This window comes from Aquarana catesbeiana, linkage group LG02, assembly GCF_042186555.1.
Source record: "Aquarana catesbeiana isolate 2022-GZ linkage group LG02, ASM4218655v1, whole genome shotgun sequence".
NCBI lineage: Eukaryota > Metazoa > Chordata > Amphibia > Anura > Ranidae > Aquarana > Aquarana catesbeiana.
The window spans coordinates 91,434,063-91,457,618 of NC_133325.1; the positions used below are offsets into that span (position 1 = coordinate 91,434,063).

At 41.4% G+C, this 23,556-nt stretch overlaps 1 protein-coding gene across 1 annotated transcript; it reads right to left on the bottom strand.

Moving 5' to 3' along the window:
- Nucleotides 1–6,580: 6,580 nt before the first annotated feature.
- Nucleotides 6,581–12,083, bottom strand: MLNR (motilin receptor). Its single transcript, XM_073617861.1, has 2 exons — nt 10,733–12,083; nt 6,581–7,013 (listed from the first exon to the last, which is right to left on the bottom strand). The coding sequence occupies exons 1-2, from the start codon at nt 11,514–11,516 to the stop codon at nt 6,697–6,699; spliced, it is 1,101 nt and encodes a 366-aa protein (XP_073473962.1). The 5' UTR covers nt 11,517–12,083; the 3' UTR covers nt 6,581–6,696.
- Nucleotides 12,084–23,556: the final 11,473 nt, after the last annotated feature.

Genomic DNA, 23,556 nt, shown 5'->3' on the forward strand with positions numbered 1-23,556 from the left:
TTTTTATATGCATTTTATTCCATATTATTAAAGAATACTTTTTATACATTTTTGAGTGGGTGGTCTATTTAAAGTCCCAACTGAGGGGGTTACTATTTTTGTCTTTATTTGTTTAAAGTGGTTTTAAACCCTGTATAGCCAATTTTACCTACAGGTAAGCCTATAATAAAGATATTCACTGTATCCGCATGTGGCAACGTCATTGGCACATGCGCACTGAAGAAACAGCATGCTTGTGCCGTTTCTTCAGCTGCTGTGCCGTTACCAGCGGCTCCCGCATGCATGCGCTGGAGCCCACGAACCTGGAAATAACTCCGGGATGACATGTCGCTGGTCACAGTGGTGTGCCTGGACCGCTGCAACAACATCGTTCTAAGGTAAGTATTTCATAATGATCTAGTATGCAATGCCTTTGTCTTGCAGGTTTTTCATCTGGGTTTACAACCACTTTAACATGTTTAGTGTGAGGGTGCATGTCAAAAATGTGGGATACTCTTTTACCTTAAATGAGCTGTAAAGGCAGAAGTTTTTTTATCTTAATGCATTCTATACATTAAGATAAAAAGTCTTCTGTGTACAAAACCGCCCCAGCACCCCCTAATGCTTACCAGAGCCTCATCTATCTCCAGTAATGACTGATTGGCTGAGACACAGCAGTGGCACCATTGGCAGTGAGCCATTTAGGGGAGAGGGGGGTCAGGGCCGGACTGCAGCTACATGTGTGAATGGACACAGGGAGCTGTGACGGGGCTCGGGTGCCCCCATTGCAAGCTGCTTGCTGTGGGGGCACTCGATAGGAGGGAGGGGCCAGGAGTACAGAAGAAGGACCGGAAAAGAGGAGGATCTGGGCTGCTCTGTGCAAATCCACTGCACAGAGCAGGTACGTATATTGTTTTTTTATTGAAAAAAGAAACGAGACTTTACAATAACATTATGCAAAATATGTGAAAAACTGACGCCTATATCTCACAATGCTCTGCGCCTAGGACTGCCCATGAAATCAAATGTAGTAAAAAGAAAAGCAGCTACTTAAATGAAAAACATATATGCATAAGCAAAAAAAGGTGTAAATCAATAGTGCCAAGTCTCTGATTCCTTATTTGCAGCAGCGCTATGTGCCCGATGTCAAGACACATATAAATAAGACAAAAAATGGTAAAGAAGATGTGCAGGACAGTTCAAAAGAATTCCAGTCTGTGCATATGAAGAGTTTCTTGTCACCAGGAAAAAGACAACACCGCGTGAGGGGGTGTCCCCCAGTGAGTTTGCACTCACCACAATTCCAGAAATACAGGCCTTTGTACTGTTGTTATTTAATAACCATCCATCTTCTATCACCAACCACCAGATGTCGCTAGCATTCTCGATTAATAGTATACCATAAGGGGAAAAAAACAAACTCATATAGCGTAATATTGCTAATGATAAGTTTATTAACATATAATGTTCCCTCCCCCCTTAAAAACTGCGTACCAAAAATAAAACAATAGTAAAGCAGAAAGAGCGTTTGTAAAGTGCACTGTGCCTTAGTCTACGTCTCCCGGGAGGAGTTGCCAGAGCGCTCGCTGTATGCGGCTGGTTTCACTTGCTTCCTGGTTCCTTCCGGTGCGTGGAACGCACACGTCACTTCCGGTGGATTACGACCCTGACGCGTTTCGTCACTTCCGGACGTCATCTGAGGGCCCTCAGATGACGTCCGGAAGTGACGAAACGCGTCAGGGTCGTAATCCACCGGAAGTGACGTGTGCGTTCCACGCACCGGAAGGAACCAGGAAGCAAGTGAAACCAGCCGCATACAGCGAGCGCTCTGGCAACTCCTCCCGGGAGACGTAGACTAAGGCACAGTGCACTTTACAAACGCTCTTTCTGCTTTACTATTGTTTTATTTTTGGTACGCAGTTTTTAAGGGGGGAGGGAACATTATATGTTAATAAACTTATCATTAGCAATATTACGCTATATGAGTTTGTTTTTTTCCCCTTATGGTATACTATTAATCGAGAATGCTAGCGACATCTGGTGGTTGGTGATAGAAGATGGATGGTTATTAAATAACAACAGTACAAAGGCCTGTATTTCTGGAATTGTGGTGAGTGCAAACTCACTGGGGGACACCCCCTCACGCGGTGTTGTCTTTTTCCTGGTGACAAGAAACTCTTCATATGCACAGACTGGAATTCTTTTGAACTGTCCTGCACATCTTCTTTACCATTTTTTGTCTTATTTATATGTGTCTTGACATCGGGCACATAGCGCTGCTGCAAATAAGGAATCAGAGACTTGGCACTATTGATTTACACCTTTTTTTGCTTATGCATTTACAATAACATTAACAGTAATGCTAATTTTACCACTACCACTAAGGCTCCATGCACACTGGCTTAAAATCGCTGCTACTACAGGAGTTTTGTGTTCTGCCTGTAGAAGCAGCTCAATGTTATCCAATGTGTCCATGCACATTAGGACGATTACAGGCATATTTTAAGCTCAACATTTAGAGGCAGGAAAAAAAAACCTTCTGGTTTGCGTTTCTGATTGGATGGAGATTAGTGGCAGAAAAACCGCAAAACTCTCCTAAACTCTTCTAAACTCTGTACAAAAAATGCTGGGCGTTTTTCTCTGCCAGGAGAACTGTCGTTTTTTTTAAGCCCAGTGTGCATGAAGCCCTAAAGCATGATTTTACATTTTGTCTGTTGACAGGGGCATTGTGGGGGCTATTCATAATGATAATAATAATTCATAATGAATGACACCACAGCGCACCAATGCACTTAATATGCATTAAAATGCATTGCCGTAACTTGTGTGTTACCACCAATAGATGGTGTGAATAGGCCATAAATCAAACCCCTAAAAGTACACTAGGGCATCAGATAAATCAGCACTGAAAACACACAGTCCCACACTGAGATGTGACTGTGCCCAAGTTCTGAAACTGATCTTCATAATGGATATTCTATGAAACAGTAAAAGGCTAATGATGTAACTAACCACATGCTTGCTTTTAGTATAAAACGTAAAAAGTATAAGTTGAATTTTATATTTTCTTTTTCTAAATTTTTTAAGGAAAAAGCTAAATGCTTAAGCTGCTAGCCCTTGGAGTCCACATTGTAGCCACCAATCTCAGGGGGAAAAAGTGCAGCAAGGAAATGTGGGAAAATGCTCATCAAGCAAGAAAATGGCACATAGACTCAGTTATTATGCTTTGTTGTGCCTGTAGTGAGTTACACATTTAGCAGGTGGATATTGATGGTTTTACCTCTTCTATGCTTCTAATGCCACGTACACACGATCAGGATTTTGGTCGGAAAAAGATATAATGGCTTTTCCGACGGGATTCCACATCAGCTTGCCTTGCATACACACGGTCACACAAAAGTTTGCTGAACTTTCGACCGTCAAGAACACGTTGATGTACAACACTATGACGAGCCGAGAAAATGAAGTTCAATGCTTCCGAGCATGCTTTGAATTGTTTCCGAGCATGTGTAGGAATTTTGCGTGTTGGAATTGCTTTAGACGATCGCATTTTCGGATAGGAACTTTTTCCGACTGAAAAATTGAGAACCTGCTCTCAGTCTTTTGCTGGCTGGAATTCGGCCAGCAAAAGTCCGAAGGAGCATACACACGGTCGCATTTTTCGAACAAAAGCTCTCATCGGTCTTTTGCTGGCCGAATTTCCGATCGTGTGTACGTGGCATAAGGCTTAAAGTGTATCTAAACCCAAAAGCAAATATGTAATATAATGAGGCTTACCATTTATTAAATGGTTGTTTTTTTTTTTTTTTTAAGGCTATTTTACTTTGATCAGGCCAGTTAGTCTAATATTTTTCAACTTCCTTTAACAGACCAAGCTGTCCAGCAAGACCTCATTCACACAAGCGTACTGATCTGTACAACTGCGCAAAAGGCCATCTTCACCTGCATGGGATGCATGCGTCATATTGCAGGCATCTGTGTGCAGGCAGTCCCATTCATATCTATTGGGACGCAGCAGCTGTATGGACCGGCAGGTTTTTTGAATACAGAAGAGACATAGTGGGGTTGATTTAACCACTTGCTTACTGGCCACTTAAACCCCATTCCTGCCCAGGCCAATTTTTCACCTTTCAGTGCTGTCACACTTTGACTGACAATTGCTGGTCATACAACACTGTACCCATATGAAAATATAATTTTTTTTCACACAAATAGAGCTTTCTTTTGTTGGTATTTAATCATTGCTGGGTTTTTAGTTTTTTGGGCTAAAAAAAAAGAAAAAAGTAGTAGTTTGTTATAAAATTTTGCAAACAGAAAATGTTTATCTTTCATTGATGTGCACTGATGAGGCTGCACTGATGGTTACTGATAAGGCGGCATTAATGAGGCAGCACTAGTGGGCACTGATAGGTGGCACTGATGGGCACTGAATGGCACTGATAGGCAGCACTGATGGGCACTGGTAGGTGACACTGATAGGCAGAACTGATAGGTGGCACTGATGGGCACTGATAGGTGGCACTGGTGGGCATTGATAGGTGGCACTGGTGGGCACTGATAGGCAGCACTGATATGCACTAGTAGGTGGCACTGGTGGGCACTGCTTAGCAGCAGTGGGTGTGCGTGTGCGGGACCGATGTCCCTCTGACAGAAGCCGGTAATCGCCTTGTTTTTCCTCCTCACGCTGTCAGAGTGAGGGAAAGAAAAGGCGATTACGAACTTCTGTTTACATCATGTAATCAGCTGTCATTGGCTGACAGCTGATCACGTGGTAAAGGGTCAGGATTGGCCCCTTACTCCGGTCTGTGATCAGCCGAGTCTCATTGACTCGCTGATCACAGAGCGAGTCGCTCGCCCCGCTGTAGCCATCTTTTCCGCTATAGCGCATGTGTAAGGCGGTTAATAAAGGCAAATAATAGGTTGCACTTATTTTCCCCAGAGCTTAGTAATTGTGTTGAAGCTTCACTTTGTAAAGTATACCAATTAGGTGCAAGGAAAATTTTTAAAAAAACAGCATTTTTGCTTGTACATGATTGGATGATGGAAATCAGCAGATCTTTACCACATTCACTAAGCTGTGGGAAAAATGAGTGCAACTGCACTAGCAAAATGTACAGACTATTTGCCTTTAGTAAATCAACCCTACTATGTCTCTTCTGCATTAAAGTATTCTTACCTGCGTTCCGTAATGTTCACTGAGCTGCTCACGCACAGTTCACTGTACAGTTTCGGCAGAGATGAATGTACTGCTGTGCATGCGGGGGAATGACGCCATCTTGGCCAGGCTAATGCAAAATCTTCACAGGTTAACAATGCTGTTGTCCAAAAGCAACTCCATTGTTCCTCCGTCTAGAGTGACACCCTAGGGCAGGTAGTGCATTACTGGCTGGATCACCAAACAAAAATAAAGGAAAAAAGAAAACAAATGCAGCCATCACATCTAAGGATTGGTGAGTTGGTTTACATTACATTTTTGGGGGTTTAGTACCACTTTAAGCAATGTATCCTTGCACCACTGTAAGCTACAGTATATCTGAGTTATGTTTAGTCCCTTTACGTATATTTTAATAAATACAAATACTACTACTATCAATGACTACGTAAACACATTTGTCCTGTATGGAAATTTTAAAGTATATGTAAACCTAATCACTAAAGTCTCAATGTAAATTAAAAAGCCACTTTCAATGTCTTGAAATCTGCAGCTTTCCTTAAAATCATACCTGGTGATTATGACAAGGTCCTTGTCTAGGTACGTCCTGTTACAGGGTGGCAATGCTCTGTCCCTGTCCCCCATGTGTGCTTCTGTGTTGTTACATGGGCTTCTGAGGGAGACTACAAGTGACCATTTCAGCACACATTACCCAGGCATGGTCCACTGTTGTCACCATCAGGAAACCCATCTGTAAATAACCATACAGCCTTTGCTGGAATGTATGCATGTAGACAGGAAATGGCTGTAAAGAGACCATGGGAGATCAGCAACACAGAGGTGCTTCAAAAAAACAAGGTGAAAACAATATTTTTATTTAAAGTGGATGTAAACCCTTACATATATTGAATGAAGTGACTGGCCTCACCCCTCAGGTGATACACAAAGATGAAACAAATCCTCCTACAACATTGTACCTGTTAATTAGACAGACGTCTTTCCTCTACACCCAATCAAAGTGCAGAGTTTACCAAGATCCCTCAGCTCTGAAAAGCAGGGGGCGGAGAGCTGAAATTGCATCCATGAGGAGAGCTCTGAGAGCTGATTGGAGGGAAGGGACATACCCCATCCACACAGCAACAAAGCTGAGGCTGTCAATCACAGCCTGTGCCCTCTCCTGTCACCATTTTTCTCTTGGTGTCAGGAAAACTTGACAAAAGTGACTCATGCTGATAGCAGAGGAACGAGGCAGCAGACAGAAATGACACTTAGTGCTCTGAATTGAGACAAGTACACCTATAGAAGGATATGCTGTGTTCATATTTCATATCTGAAGTTTACAATTAGTTTAACAATGGCATTGTTTATGATGTACAGTAATTTAGCAAATTAAATGCCATTTTATGTAGGGTTTACATCTACTTTAACATCATCTTCTGGAACCAGAAATATTTACGACACAATACATGGCATTTTATTTTACCCTGAATTTTAGAGATAGATGAGAGACAGTGGAATGACCTTCTACAGTAATGTCCCACCTTACAATCATAAATGTTGCTCCTTCAGATCTGGGTAATATACTCATTGTGAGTAAATGTGCTGATCTCTGTGTGACCTCCAGTTTCATCCTTGATGGCATTGTAAGCCCGCTCATCAGGCCGGGCCAGTCGCAGAAGCCTGTAGGCCGCAGTCCTGTATTTCTTGGAGATAAGATTGTAGAGGATGGGATTGATGGAGGCATTCAAGTAGAAGAGCGGCATGGCGACAATATTGAAGTATTGGGAAATTCTCATCACCTCCATGTTAGTGGTGTGTACAAAGATGAGTCTTCCGATGTGAAAAGGCAGCCAACAGATGACAAAAGCCAGCACGACCACCGCTTCAAGGTAAACAGGGAAGCAGAAGAGACACCACAATCAGGTTCATTGAAATTGACACAGAAGAATGAAACTTCAGCTTTGTCATGCTTATAGTGTTACGTAAAGCGGTATTAAACCCTAAATTAAAAATCTATTATATTGAAGCTACCAATCAGATGTGATGGCTGCATTCGTTTTCTTTTTAGGCTTTTCCTCCTCTGTTTTCACCTGGTGATCTGACCAGTAACACACGTCCTGTATTAGAGTGCCCCCACTCTGTATGAAGGAGCACTGGGGGCACCTTTGGCCAGGAGCATTGTTAATCTGGAGAATGTTAAATGTACTAGCTGATTTAGATACACTAACAAATTAAAGCCAAACTCCAGCTTATACTTAATAAGCAGTTACAGCAACAGTTTTTTTTTTTTAATTTTGAGAAAAAGGTTTTACATAAATAAAAAATGACAATTGAAAGCACCCCTGTTATTGTTTAATGGTTTGTCCAAACCCTGTTACTGCTACATCAGCTGGATAGCTTGGTTTGTTGAAAAATAACTTACTGGCCAGATCATCAGGTCAGAAACAGCTGCACCAGATTTTGTGTGCTCCAGTTTTAGTAAATCAACCCCACAGTTTTAGGCTTTATGCATGCTGGATGCCATTGAGAAAAGCAGCTTATAAAAGTGCGGTAAAAGTTGTGTTTTTCACAAGCTTTTATGTGTGTTCATGTGAGTTTATGCACGTTTGGCATTAATACATTCTTTTGGCCATTATTCATTTTTTTCTGACCATTGGAATGCATTAAAGAGCATAAATGGGTGCGTTTGCATGTTTTTTGCCCCAGCGCTCCTCACTGAATGCAAGTGATGGGGTTTTTTCTCCCGCTAAATCAGTGGTCTCCAAACTGTGGCCCGGGGGCCAGATGCGGCCCCTTGCTTGTCTTTATCAGGCCCTTGGGGCACTATTCCTCCCAATGATACAAGTCACTATTCCTTCTACTGAGGCTAACAATAGGGTATAATTCCTGTTACTCATACCAACAATAGGGCACTATTCCTACTGCTGACAGCAATGATGGGGCACTATTCCTCCCACTGACACCAATGATGGGGCACTATTTCTCCCACTGACACCAATGATAGGATACTATTTCTCCCACTGACACCAATGATGAAGCATTATTGCTTCCACTGACACCAATGATAGGGCATTGTTCCTCCAAATTACAGAAAATGATGGGGCATTATTCCTCCCACTGACACCAATGATGGGGCATTATTTCTTCCCTTAATACCAACAAAGGGGTAATATTCCTCCCACTAATACCAATGATGGAGCATTGTTTACTCCTATTGATGCCAGGGCATTTTTTACTCCTACTGATCACAGTCCAGCCCCTCTAAAAGGTGTGAAGGACAGTAAACTGGCCCTTTGTTTAGAAAGTTTGGAGACCCCTGCTGTAAATGCTCCTGTCTGTAAACGCTTATGGATACATAAGTTAACATGAAGGGGTGTTTAGAGGCAGAAGAAAAAAAACATCAAATGCCTTTTAAAACAGGCGTTTTCGAGCTGTAGTGTGCATGAGGCCTAAGGGCTACTTGCATGAATAATTACAAACATTTTTTCAGGTGTAGGGACATTTGTCGTTTCTTGCTTTGCAATTCAGTAAATGCAAAATGTCCTATTCTGTGCTACCTGTGTACACTCCAGCCCCCAAAGGTGGAGGAGAACACAAGGTGATGGAAGTGTTTGGAGATTTATTAACCTCCCTGACGGTAATCCCGAGTGTGGCTCGGGGTTAAATTTCAGTCCCATTAGCGGTAACCCTGAGCCACACTCGGGATTACATTGCAGGATCCTGGTGCGGTGTTACTTACCTTGTCCCCGGGATCCTGCGATGTCCCCCGCAGTGAACGTGGGCTCTGTCTCCTCCGAAGCCTCTCTGTGCCAGGCTCCGTTCCCTGCGAGCGGCGCGACGCACGGGGGCGGAGCCTGGTGGCAAATTTAAAAAAAATTACAAATCATAACACATACAGTACTGTAATCTTACAGATCACAGTACTGTATGAAATTATTTCACATCCCTTTTGTCCCCAGTGCTTTGGCCCATGCACTGCATGCAGTTTTGTATGATATATACTGTTCTTTCTGCCTGGAAACTGGAGATTGTCCATGGCAACCAAAAAGTGTCCCTTTATGTCAAAAGTGGCTTTAGATCAGCTAGAAAACAGCGATAGTAAATTAGAACACTTGCAGAATTGAGCGATAGTGAATCGTGGGGAAATTTATTTTATTATTATTATATTATTATTTTTTTTAATTATTTATATTTATTTATTATATTATAATTTATGTTTTTGTGTTTCAAACTTCATCATACCCGGGATATCTACTAGACTCTTGTTTGGACAGATTTAAGTGTGTTATTGTTAAGAATTACAGGCCTACAATATAAAATGCCAAATTTCCATGCAAAATAATTGTACCGCTTTCAGCACCTAAAATCCGAAATAATCATACACCAGGGAGGTTAAAACAGATTGAACACTGCGCTGAAGATTCATGAATTAATGGATTTGTTGCATTGTATGAGGCGTTTTATATAGAGGTGCACTTTAAAGGTGTATATAGATAAATTGTTTAGGAATTTTATATAAAGAATTTTTTTTACACTTTGGAACAATTTGAAGACCTGGGTGTACTTTGCAATGTATATATTGTATTGTAATTTTATATGGAAAATCATTTTAGTACTTGCCCTGTTTTTTTACACATATAGTTACCTACCTATTGGAATAATAGGGGCATTTTGGGATTGCATGGTTATATGTACTTTATATTAGACTTTCTTTTTATGGAGATTAGTTCAAAGAGGTCAAGTGTTGTATACATACTGCAAGTGTTGTCTTGTATATCTCCCCTGTGTGATATCTATAAAGCAGCTAAGAATAGATATAGTGGCGGGAGAGTTTTGGTGTGGACTACCATAAATGGTAGAAAATAAAGATATATATATATATATATATACACAATATAATTAATGGTGCTTTTTGAGAAATACTGGTGGATTTAAGGGGTAGAGTTCCACTCTTCCTGTACCAGCAAGGGAAACTCTGATCACCTTTTTATTCCATACAGATAATATCTTGCTTCTTTCATAAAAAATAATAGTCGTAGAGAGTGGTGGGAGAGTTTAGACATGCTGAAGCAGACAGTCAGAGACTGGAGATATGTTATATGAGACAGCTAGAGATCACTTTAGCTTTAAACCGCCGCTCGCCATAGCGGTTCCCCTATTATCAAGCACCGGTGGGTGGGGCAAAACATGTCAGGGTGGCCCGAGGAGCGGCATTGACTGAGGCTTTCACATGTATACATTCATACTAGGATCTGCTATGGCAAGCAGCAGTTTCAAGTTAAAATGTTCATTGCTCTCTGGATGAGTTTTTCTTATGCTGGCATTACTACTATCCTGAGTGAATGGGAATCTACACCTCAGCATAGAGCAGCACCACCAAGTACTTATAGCTTGAGATCACTGTCATTACGGTTCTTTTACAAATTAATGACCCAATGCCTACTACTGATTGCTGGAGGTCAAGGGCAACACAGCAAGTATTAAAGGGCTGTTTGTGCTTGTGCCATGGGTTGGGCACCACTGAACTAGGTAATCTATAAAGTTTTGTTGGTATCAATGAAATATGCTAATATCTAGAAGATGAGTAGGTTGGACACTTACCTAGAATCTTGACTGTTTGTCGGTGACTTCTTTCCCGATTTGCAGCATTAGGACCTCTAATGGAATTTCTGCTTTTCCACAGTGTGTTTCCAATAAAGCCATAGAGGACAGTCAGGCAGAACATGGGTAAGAAAAAGTACACCGTGGTCACCCACATCATGATCTTCAGGTGACCAGAATTAAAAGCGTTCTCTGTGTATTGGCACTGCCAGCTGCTGTTGAAGGGTCCAGTGTCATTAATAGCTTCTATATAATCAAACATGTTATAAAGAGGAGAAGCAGAAAGGAGGGCTACAACCCACAAAAATACAATCACAATCTTTACCCTCCTCTTAGTAATAAAGACTTTGGCTTTCAGAGGAAAGCAGATGGCTAAATATCTTTCAATGCTCAGAGCTGTGATATGGAGAATAGTGGAATAGGTACAAGCTTCACTAATCAAGCTCAAAGATTTACAGAGAAAAACCCCAAAGATCCAAGGCTTAGACCTCCAAAGACGGTACAAGTCAAAGGGCAAACACAATAAAATGATCATATCTGATACAGCCATGCTGGACAAGTAGAAATTTGTGGTTGTCTTCATTTCTTTGTATTTTTTGATTATAAGAATTGTAATGGTATTCCCAATGATTCCAGCAACCATTATAAACAGGCAGACGGTTGTGGTAGGGATGAGAATTTTGAGGGAGAAAAGGGAACATACAGTCTCTGTACATGGAGGAAAGAGATTGCTGTCATAGAAGTCTGATGAGCTTGCCTCATCGTATACAGAAAGATTCTTCATTATTTAGTTCTCATTGAGCAGATCAAACAGAAAACATGTTATGGGGTGTCTTTTCTGTTGGTCTTCAACTCAAAAAATGATTTTGTTGGTAATGGAAAGGTTCTAGAGTGCAATTTTCAATCTTCAATTTTCCAAGTAATGGGTGACAACCAGTGATCCAAAAGCATCTTAGAATGGGAGCAATAGCCAAGTTGTCCATGGGAAGAATCCAGGTTTGTCACAAAGATTGTTTCAAGAGCTCTGAACTGTAAAAATATGTTTAGCTTTTTTCCAAAGTGAGCACATTATTAGTGCTATTTTCAGTTGAAGAAAGTTGGACTATGTGTAAAAAAAAAAAATGCACTCACCAATAATATATTACTTGGCTTCATGTAACTAGTTTGAAGAAGACCATCTCCTACTAACAGCTGCTTTGCACTTCTTTAGGTCACTGCATAATGGGTCTTTATAACCACCAGACCTCCTAATCAAATGAGGATGCACGCTGTGCTGTTCTGTGCCCTTGTCGGTCTTAACATTGATGCTTATGGTAGCAGCAATCTCTCCACCCTTCAGCTTTATCTGCTGCTTACAGAATAAGCTTCCTGCTCTGGTGTCTGTGCTTCAGAAAATTCAATCTAGTGATGCCACTCCCATTAAAATAACACACAGTTTGAGATGTAGACTGATTATGTACTGGTGCACTCGGCAGCGTAGGATTTCTTTTGCAATTCTAAACAATTATTCCAAAATATGACGGGCATCATAACAGCAATAACATTAAAGCCCCTCTATATTTTAAATTTTGAACTCAGCATCTCCTTTTATTCTTCCTGATGAGTTCTTTTCAGGCTTTGATTGCTCCAGCTGTGATTTTGTACTTAGCCAGAGTGGTGCAGGGTACAGTCATACTCCCCACCTTTTTCTTGGCCCTATGGGCCAGCCTTAGTAGCATTCCGGACAGGTTCATTGCGGACAGGTGCATTCCGGACAGGTGCATTCCGGACAATTTAGAAAGCAGACATTTGTTCTTTTTATGACACGGCTTTAAATCTAGAGGAAATTGCCGGCTGGGATGCAACATTGCATTGCTTAAAAGTGATAGTTTATCTTTTCAGAAAAATTGAAAAGGTGAACTAACACTGTACACTCTCCCCCGGTCCCCGCTGTACTTACCTCCGTGGGTGATGAGCTGTCAGTGCCCTTGCAGCCGATACAGCAATCTGGAGATTTGAAATCCCTGCTCTTTTTCCCCTTCTTTCTGTAGGGCTTCTGGGACAGGTCAGAGCGAATTTCAATGATCACGTGGTGGCCCTAATCAATTGCTATTGCTTTGGTCCATCCCAGAAGCCCTACAGAAAGAAGGGAGTGAAAAGAGGGGATTTAGAAACCCTGAACCACTACACTGGCTGTGTAGCCAGGTGCAGTTAGCTACTTAGGTGGCTCTATACAAAATAGTGTCTGGTTATAGTAAGCAAGGTGTTATGCCCTTTTAGGTAGAGCCCTCTTAACATGATGTTAGCAGTAAGGCAGCACCCATACATAAGTCAGGTAGGAAGGGGCATAAGAGCTGAATAACCCACACCTATGAGGATGTAGCCAGCACACATAGGCCCTGAACAGGGCAGGAGCAGTGGCATAGCTAGGGGGGTGCGGACTGCACCTGGGTGACACCCATTGGCAGGGGCAACGCTAAAACCACACCAGCATCTGCATCTCCCGCCAGCTGTCTCGGTTGCCCCTGGCCCGCTGTCTCACACAGCAGAGCAGACCAAAGCTGCCTCCCCCTCCTCAGCTGTTTACATGTACACAGAGCGGAGAAGAGATACCGCTGTGCATGTCGAGCTAAGGTCTGTACTGTACTGTATTATATTAGAGATGGACAGAGGAGGGGGACAGAGTGACCAGGAAGGAGGGGGATGGGCAAGTTAAAGAAGAAAAAAGATAGAGTGATTCTGGGGGGGTTAAGAGGATATGTGCTAGGGGGCACTTTGGGAGAACCTATGCTAGAAGTGGGGGGTTGGATTTGAAATCTGACCCCCCACAAGAGTACAAGCCCTCTCCCCCCTGAAAGCCCCAGTACATATTTGGCCCCCTCAGCTCACTACTAGCATAAGTCCTCTCCCCTCCCAACGTGCCCCCCCAGCACATAACGGACCCCCCCCACCTCCTTATAAGCACCAGTGAAGAGGGGTGTGTGTACTGAGGGGGGGAGTCTGTAATGATGGGGGGGTCTGGACTTAGTGGAAGGGGGTCTGGACTAAGGGAGGGGGTCTGTACTGAGGGAGGGGGTCAATTCTTAGTGAAGAGGAGGGTCTGTAGAGGAGGGAGAAAAGATTAATAGACCCCTCAAAATGAGGAGCTGCAGCCTCTATCAATAAATTCACCCTAACGTAAATCTATAAGAAATGTGAAAAAGAGGGGATAGGTATGGCACTGCTCTTATTAAGAGGTGACCTACAACCTCTAAATGCTTGAGGGGTGTGTCTCACGGGTGCATTTAGTGCAAAAAGTGACAATAAAAGTGCAGAAAATAAATATTTGTATATTCACAAAAATCCACAAAAAAATCCTACTGTGTAAACTTCCTAACCGCTTATATACAATACATATTGTTATGTTCAAATGAAAATAAAATAAAATAAACACAATCCTGTGCAAAACCTGGTGTATATTGTTGCTGTGAAACTGGGTTCAGAAATATGCATATACCGTCTTTAAACCCTGGTGTATAAAAAAAGTCCAATAAAGTGACAATGTGCTCCTTCAAATTGTTCTGTGCTTCTTGGAAAACAGTGCCCCATAAGAAATGCACTCACTGCTATTATTCACCCCACAAGGAGGTATTTCACGTTCACAGTATGAGCCACTGTGTAGCCTGTGGAGCGGGAGGAAACTTCCTGTCCTGTGTTCTCCAAGTGCCTCCTTGTCCGCGATTTAAGTGGTCTCCTCACTGTTAACCTCTTAGATGTTGCCCACATGTAGAGAGGAAAGAGACTCCATAGTGTGATACCATACAAATATCCAAAAATGTATTAGTAATACTGATGGGTACTCACATTTAATAAAAATCATTAAAAGCGAAAACAGTGTTTAAAAACAGTAAAGCGGAGTGATCTGCGCTCCACGGCTCGAAACCGGAAGTGATGCAATGTCACTGTATAGTCCCGCCCTTTTTTTTTACGTGTTTCGTCAATTGGACGTCATCTGGAGTGGTGCCATCCTGCTACACCATCTGGTTTTTATATGGTATGAGGTGTGTCCTAAATTGATGGCCATGTGACCGCGGCCATTTTTGGTTAGTCCAGTCTTCAGCATGGCGGATGCTATTGCTAGTAGTGTGATTTAAAATGCCAGTAGACAACACTGCTCTGCAACATGGTGAGGGATAATTTTAAAAGGATTACTTAACTCCAAGTTGTAACGGACACACCGCATAATACCAAAATACATATCATAATACACAATATTACACAATTAAATTTAAGTTAAAAAATGGGTAAGAAATATAATTGCATTATGGTATTCTGCTGGACTAGAGGTAAAAAAAATGATGTTAGAAGATGTATAGTGACATCCGAAGGTGGACATAAGAGAAAAGAGGGTATTATTGCGATAAAAAATGCAAAAAAATGGCAAAAATCACATCAAGTCACATAAAGTCGCAAGTTGCAAAAAAATAGATAGAAATTGCTTAAAAAGTATGTAAAGTGCATTTATACATGCCTTCATCATTCAAAAATGCAAAAAATGCAAAAAAGGCAGAAAATCGCAGCAAGTCGCATAAAGTCACAAACTGCAAAAAGTTGCTAAAAATTGCTACAAAAGTATGTAAAGTGCATTTATACATACAAAAATGCCTTCATCATTCAAAATAGTGTAATGGTGTTTTACTAGTGGCATCTTAGATTAAAGGTGGAAGTGATGTATAGTGTAGTAACATCAATAGGTCATAAGAAATAGGAAAAAGAAGGGGGTGTAATTGCGGCGAAAGTGCAAAAAAGCCAAAAATTGCAAAAAACGCCGCAAATCGCATAAAGCCGCAAATAGCTAAAATTGCTGAGAAATGTATGTCAGATGTATCACATGCGTACAGAAATTCTTTAAAAACAGATGATGAAGACCATAGTTGATAAGGGAACCCTTTATAGTAAAAACTTCGAAAAAATTAGATAAAATTAGAAGTTGGTGAGGAAGCAGTTTAAATCCATGTCAGTGTTCAGGCCTTTAGGCTGAAGGATGTCTAAAGTAAAGATCCACCTGGTCTCGTTTTGGGAGATTTTTATTCTTTTATTATCTCCTCTCCAATGTCCCTTTATCTTGTCTATACCATACAACATGAGACCAGATGGGTCCTCATTGTGGCACTCTTTAAAGTGTCTGGATACACCAAGCCTGTTTTGATATTGTTTATGTGTTCCCTAATTCTGACGAATAAGGGTCTGGTAGTTCTGCCCACATATTGCTTGTGGCAAGGGCATTCCAGAACATATGTGACATGTGTGCTGGTGCACGTTATTAACTCCTTTATTTTGTATTCTTTCCCTGTAGTAATAGATCTAAAAGCCACCTTCTTTTGTTCCTTTTTTTGCTTTTTCTGCAGGGAAGACACTTTCCACATTTTAAAAATCCGTTTAGATCTTTGGAAATCTTGATTTGTTTAGGGGGATCTAGTGCATTGTGCACCAACCTATTTCTTAGAGCAGGAGCTCTTCTGTAAATGAAAGAGGGTTTATTTGGAAATAAGTTTCTTAAAATGTTGTTCGACTGTAGAACAGGCCAGTGTTTTTTAAGAACCTTTTCTACTAATTGATGTTGTTGGCTTAAACCTGTGAGAAAGGCCATCTCGTTGTACCGATTATTTTTCTCATTCTTCTTCTGCTCTATCATGTTATTTCTGTCAATTGCTCTGATTTGATTCTTTAGGGATTCCAGGTTCTTCTTTTTGTATCCCTTTTCCAAGAACCTCTCAATGAGTATATTGGCCTGGTAATCATAGTCTTTGAGGGTACTGCAATTGCGTCGGATGCGCATAAGTTGGCTTTTTGGTACATTTCCTACCCATTTGGGGTGATGACAGCTATTAGTTGCGATCGGTCTTCTTGAAAAAAGTTCTGGTGTGTAATTCCCTTCCTGCTTAAAAAATTTTGAGGTCCAGATAATCAATGCTTTGTTTGTCCCATACTCCTGTGAACGTAATGCCATAAATATTGTGATTTATTTCTTCAAGGAAACTCTTCAAACCATTTTCTGTGCCTCTCCATATAATAATGATGTCATCAATGTACCGTTTGTACAATTTTATATTTTCTCTTCTCACACCATAAATTTGTTCCTCCTCCCATCTATTAAGAAACAGGTTTGCGACGCTGGGGGCATATTTGGCCCCCATAGCTACTTCCTTAGTTTGCGTGTAATTTTCTCCCTTGTACCAAAAGAACTTGTGGCTCATTGCCATCCTTAAGCCTTCTAAAATATAGTTGATCTGGGCTTGTTTTAGCGGTGTTTGGGTCTGCAGAGCCCATTCTACACTGCTAACACCATCCTCTTGTATAATGTTGGTATTGAGTGAGTTGGAATTGATTGTTACTAAAAAATCCTCATCTGTTAACTCCATGTCTTTCAACTCCAGGATTAGTTATTTGCTATCCTTCAGATAGGATTTACCCTCTGGTACAAGTGGCTGTAGAAAAGTGTCTAAGTATTCCCCTAGCCTGAAAAATAGGGAGTCTATGCCACTTATTATGGGTCTGCCCGGTGGTTTTTCTTGGTTCTTATGAATCTTAGGGACATAATAAATAATTGGGGTTTTAGCAGCTTCCGGAACTAGAAATTTTGCTTCTTTCTTGGATAGAATCCTCTTATCTTTTCCTTTTGTACAAATGCTTTCAGTTTCTTCTCATAGTCCCCTTTCGGGTTGCCCTTGAGTTTTTTGTACGTATCTGTGACACTTAGCAACTTTTTCATCTCTTCTTCATAGTCTGTTTTTCTAATGATAAGCAACCCCCCTTCTTTATCCACTGGACGGATGATCACTTCCTTCTTTTTCTCTATTTCCTTTATTGTTTTCCATATTTTCTCTTTTCTGAATTTCTTCACCTTTAAATTCTTTACATCTTCCTCCACCATTTTTTTTAAAACTTCCAAACTTCCATTATTTTTAGATTTGGGATTAAAAATGGAATTATTCCTTAACTGTGTCAACTATTTTTCTTTGAGGGATTTGTTTTGATGTAAAAAGCTTTTTTATGTTTAGTTTCCTAATAAATTTCTGTAGGTCAATGTACACTTCGACTTGTCTAGATCTTTATCTGGAGCGAATTTCAGACCTAGGTTTAATACCTGCATTTCTTCCTCATTGAAATCGATATCAGTTCGATTAAAAATACCATTCCCTAGTATTCTCGACTTCCTTTTCTGTGTCCCCTCTCGTTTACCTCTAGTCCGCTTTCTCTTTCCCATCTTTGGGGTCTCTGGGGGGCTTCTTGCCTGTCCCCCTGATGGAGTCTTCCGTAATCCCAGTTGACTTCTCTCTGTTCTGGGTAGTCGGTCCTCTGATGTCTCTGTGTGTTGTATCCTCCATGGTTCCTTCGTGGTCCCCAATTTTGATAATAATTTCTTCGGGGTCTTTCTTCCCATTGTGGTCTTTGTGGTCCGAAACCCCTTCTTGTTCTTGGGGGTCTCCCCCTGTTCCCTCTGGGAAAAAATCCCTCCTTTGTTGTGGTTCGTTTTGAGGGTAACCTTGACTGATATGTCTAGGGGGAGAGTACCTGTTGGGATGCCTCTGAAAACTTGGTGTTCTCTGAGCATTCCCACGATGGTACTCATGCGGTAATCACTCTTGATTTCTCTGATCTCTGTATGTAGGAGTTATTGTAGGAGTTCTTTCACCTACTCCATGTGTGGGACTTCTTTCATTCCTTGTTGCAGGTCTGGGGGTTTCTGCTGTCTGTGGTCTGATTTCATTCCATCTTATTGTTTCTCTTTCTAATGAAGGGTCCCTAGAGTCTTCTGTCATAGAGATGTTATTATCTTCCTCCAGATGATTGTCATCTGCCTGCCATTTGTAAACCTGTTGATTCCTATAATCTAGTACATCTCTGCTGAATTTCTTTTGTTTCTGTTGTTGTATTTCCTTATCATATTTTTTAATTGCTTCTTGAAGGTTGGTTTCCTTCTCCTTAAATTCATTGGAATCAGTAAATGGGAGGAGTTGCTCTTCTGTTTCTATGTTTTTTAATTTGCATTGTCTCCTAATGATTATTTTCTGCAGAAGGTCTGTTTCACATTGGTTAAAAAACCTATACCATTCATCCATTAGACCTTTATCATTAACACCATCATTTGGTGAGACATCCCACTTGAGCCTTCTGGGTGCAATTTTCTCTGCAACATACATCTCTAGCGTGGCTATGTCCCACTACACTCTTAATTGCTTCTCCATACTATGTTTTAATGTTTAAACAAACTATCCATGTCGTGTTTGTTTACCACACTAGTAGGATTGAAGACTTCTATCAGATTTACAGTTCTGGTGTTCATATACTTAAAGAGGTTGTATACCCGCTGAATTTTTTTTTTTTTTTTTTACCCCTGTAAAGCAAAAGGCATAATGAGCTAGTATGCACCGCATACTAGCTCATTATGAAATACTTACCTTAGAACGAGGCGTCGGTATCTTACCTGGTTCACGCCGAGGGAGCTGTCATGTTGCCTCGGCGTGTCTTCCGGGTATCGCGGTTCCAGCGCTGTGAGTGGCTGGAGCTGCGATGTCATCACTCCCGCGCATGCGCGCGGGAGATTTCTTACCCGGCAAGGTCCTGCAGTCAGCGGCTCATAGCAAGGGGAATATCTCCTAAACCGTATAGGTTTAGGAGATATTTTTTTTACCTACAGGTAAGCCTTATTATAGGCTTACCTGTAGGTAAAAGTTAAAAAAAAGACTATACAACCACTTTAAAAATGTCCATAGCTGCAGGATGTATTTGATACCCCTAGAGGTGTCAAAGAAAATAGTTAAAAATGTATTAGACCCCCGCGCTTATGGTGAAAATGAAAAATGAGGAGCTGCAGCCTCTATCAATAAATTCACCCTAAGGTAAATCTATAACAAATGTGAAAAAGAGGGGATAGGTATGGCACTGCTCTTATTAAGAGGTGACCTACAACCTCTAAATACTTTAGGGGTGTGTGTCACAGGTGCAATTAGTGCAAAAAGTGCAGAAAATAAATATTTGTATATTCACAAAAATGCACAAAAAAATCCTACTGTGTAAACTTCCTAACCGCTTATATACAATACATATTGTTATGTTCAAATGAAAATAAAATAAAATAAACACAATCCTGTGCAAAACCTGCATTTCATAGTGACATTTCTGTGCAAAAAATCCAACATATATGACTGGTGTATATTGTTGCTGTGAAACTGGGTTCAGAAATATGCATATACTGTCCTTAAACCCTAGTGTATAAAAAAGTTCAATAAAAGAGTAATGTGCTGAGGTACTACACATGCTTTCACTTGTGACTACTGTGGACCGTCCATAAATGTGTAATGTCAAGTGACTCCGGAATGTACTGTATGTCCTAGTGATGTGACTGTAATGCCGTTTCCTGAATACCACCAGTAAAGTACAGCAAAACTACTTCTTGTGTGGACATTCCTTCCTTGGGAATACAAACGTCTATAGCCCGTAATGTCATGTGGAGGCTTATGGCAAGGAGCAAGGCACAAGATGGCAGAGGGTTCGGCCTCAGCATGAGAAACAGTGTTCTAGAAGGGCTTGAGTGGGGGCAGGGATTTATGCTTCTGGTGCCAAAACCAGCCAACCATGAAGCCCCTCTTATAGGCTGTGTGGGCACTGACAGTTCATTACCCACAGAGGTAAGTACAGTGGGGACTGGGGGTGGGAAGGGTGTACAGTGTTAATTAACTTTTTAATTTTTACTGAAAAGGTGAACTTACACTTTAAAGTGTACATAAAGCCCAACTGGGGGAGAGGGGATCTGGAGATATTCACCCTATTTGTCCAGTTGACTCACTGGGACAGAAAGTAATGGGAAATGCAAACTATTACAGTTGTCAAAGGAACTGAAATACTGTTAAAAGGAGAATGAAGACACATGTTCCAGTTGCAAATAGGAGGGACCCATTTGTACTGATGGGAGGGGGGGTCTGGACTTAGTGGAAGGGGGTCTGGACTTAGTGGAAGGGGGTCTGGACTGAGGGAGGGGTATCTATTTTGAGGGAGGGGGTCTGTACTTAGTGGAGGGGGGTCTGGATTGAGGGAGGGGAGTCTGTACTGAGGGAGGGGGGTCTGTACTTAGTGGAGGGAGATCTATACTGAGGGAGGGGAGTCTGTACTGAGGGAGGGGGGGTCTGTACTTAGTGGAGGGATATCAAAACTGAGGGAGGGGGGTCTGTACTGAGGGAGGGGGTCAATTCTTAGGGAAGGGGGGGGTCTTTACTCCGAGGGGACTATACTTAAAATCATACTATAATTAAATCATATGCCCAATCCCTAGCCCCACTTCTTATGGCAGCATTCAATTGCATAGATGACGCCCACCCGCCCTCTAGAGACCTTCTATCTGCCAATATTTCGGTCATACCCAAACCAGGAAAAGACCCCTCTCAATGCAGTAGTTACAGATCGAATTCTCTTCTTAACCTGGATGTTAAACTTTTCACGAAAATTTTCGCAAACCGTCTCTCACCCCTCCTGCCCTCCATCATACACAAAGATTAAGTGGGATTTGTCCCTGGCCGAGAGGCCAGGAACAATACCACTAAAACGATCCACCTCATCTCCTACATTTGTCAACACAATCTAAAAGCATGCATCCTTTCCTTTGATGCCGAGAAAGCATTTGACCCGGTCAATTGGCAGTTTTACGCCTTTCCTTGGAACAGATACAGTTATGCTCATAAGTTTACACACCCTGGCAGAATTTATGATTTCTTGGCCATTTTTCAGAGACTATGAATGATAACACAAAAACATTTCTTACACTCATGGTTAGTGTTTGGCTGAAGTCATTTATTATCAATCAACTGTGTTTACTCTTTTTAAATCATAATACAACAGAAACTACCCAAATGACCCTGATCAAAAGTTTATATACCCCAGTTCTTAATACCGTGTATTGCCCCCTTTAACATCAATGACAGCTTGAAGTCTTTTGTGGTATTTGTGGATGAGGCTCTTTATCTTCTCAAATGGTAAAGCTGCCCATTCCTCTTGGCAAAAAGCCTCCAGTTCCTGTAAATTCTTGGGCTGTCTTGCATGAACTGCACATTTGAGATCTCCCCAGAGTGGCTCAATGATATTGAGGTCAGGAGACTGAGATGGCCACTTCAGAACCTTCATTTTATTCTGCTGTAGCCAATGACAGGTCGACTTTGCCTTGTGTTTTGGATCATTTTCATGTTTGAATGTCCAAGTGCGTCCCATGCGCAGCTTCCTGGCTAATGAATGCAAATGTTCCTCCAGTATTTTTTGATAACATACTGCATTCATCTTGCCATCAATTTTGACCAAAATTCCTGTGCCTTTGTAGCTCGCACATCCCCAAAACATCAGCGATCCACCTCTGTGTTTCACAGTAGGAATGGTGTACCTTTCATCATAGACCTTGTTGACTCCTCTCAAAATGCAGCTTTTATGGTTGTGGCCAAAAAGCTCAATTTTGGTCTCATCACTCCAAATGACTTTGAGCCAGAAGGTTTGAGGATTGTCTCTGTGCTGTTTGGCGTATTGTAAGTGGGATACTTTGTGGCATTTGCATAGTAATGGCTTTCTTCTGGCGACTCGACCATGCGGCTTATCTTTCTTCAAGTGCCTCCTTATTGTGCATCTTGAAACAGCCACACCACATGTTTTCAGAGAGTCCTGTATTTCACCTGAAGTTATTTGTGGGTTTTTCTTTGCATCCGAAACAATTTTCCTTGCAGTTGTGGTTGAAATTTTAGTTGGTCTACCTGACCATGGTTTGGTTTCAACAGAACCCTAATTTTCCACTTCTTGATTAGAGTTTGAACACTGCTGATTGACATTCTCAATTCCTTGGATATCATTTTATATCCCTTTCTTGTTTTATACAGTTCAACCACCTTTTCCCGCAGATCCTTCGACAATTCTTTTGCTTTCCCCATGACTCAGAATCCAGAAACTTCTGTGCAGCACTGGATGAAAGATGCAAGGGTCTGGCAGGAGTCCAGAAACTCATTGACCTTTTATACACACACACTAATTACAAGCAAACAGATCACAGGTGAGGATCGTTACCTTTAATAGCCATTCAAACCCCTTTGTGTCAACTTGTGTGCATGTTATCAGGCCAAAATCACCAGGGTATGTAAACTTTTGATCATGGTCATTTGGGTAGTTTCTGTTGTGATTATGATTTAAAAGGAGTAAACACAGTTGATTGATAATAAATGGCTTCAGCCAAACTTTAACCATGAGTGAAAGTTGAAGTAAGTGAAGTTTTTGTGTTATCATTCATATTCTCTGAAAAATGGGCAAGAAATCATAAATTCTGCCAGGGTATGTAAACCTATGAGCACAACTGTAGGCCTTGGCCCCACATTTGTGTCCAAGGTAATGGCACTGTACTCCCGCCCTGCCAGGGATGTCCTTTATCCCCCCTACGCTTTGTACTGGTGATAGAACACCTGGCAACAGCCATTAGACAAAACAATAATATAGTGGGGATACAGACACCATCTTCCGCTCACAAACTTTCTCTCTATGCGGATGATCTTCTCGTTTATGTTCAACAACCCCACACGTCCTTACCGTCTTTGATGCAGGAATTCCATAGATTTGGAGAACTTAGTCATTTTAAACTTAATATGTCCAAGACAGAGGCTCTCAATATATCCATACCACCCATCACCTTTACTCAAGTACAGTCCAATCTCCCATTCCAGTGGGGATCCAAGGGCATCTCCTACGTTGAGATCACAATCCCATCCAACTTATCAGATTTCTATAACCTCAACTATCTCCCCTTACTGTCCCAACTTCGGAAGGAACTAGACACTTGGAACACG

Coding starts and splice junctions, on each gene's coding strand:
- MLNR (XM_073617861.1), bottom strand. CDS start 11,516: ATGAAGAATCTTTCTGTATACGATGAGGCAAGCTCATCAGACTTCTAT. Junction 7,014..10,732: donor ACAAACAGTCAAGATTCTAG/GTAAGTGTCCAA, acceptor TTTACCTTGAAG/CGGTGGTCGTGCTGGCTTTT.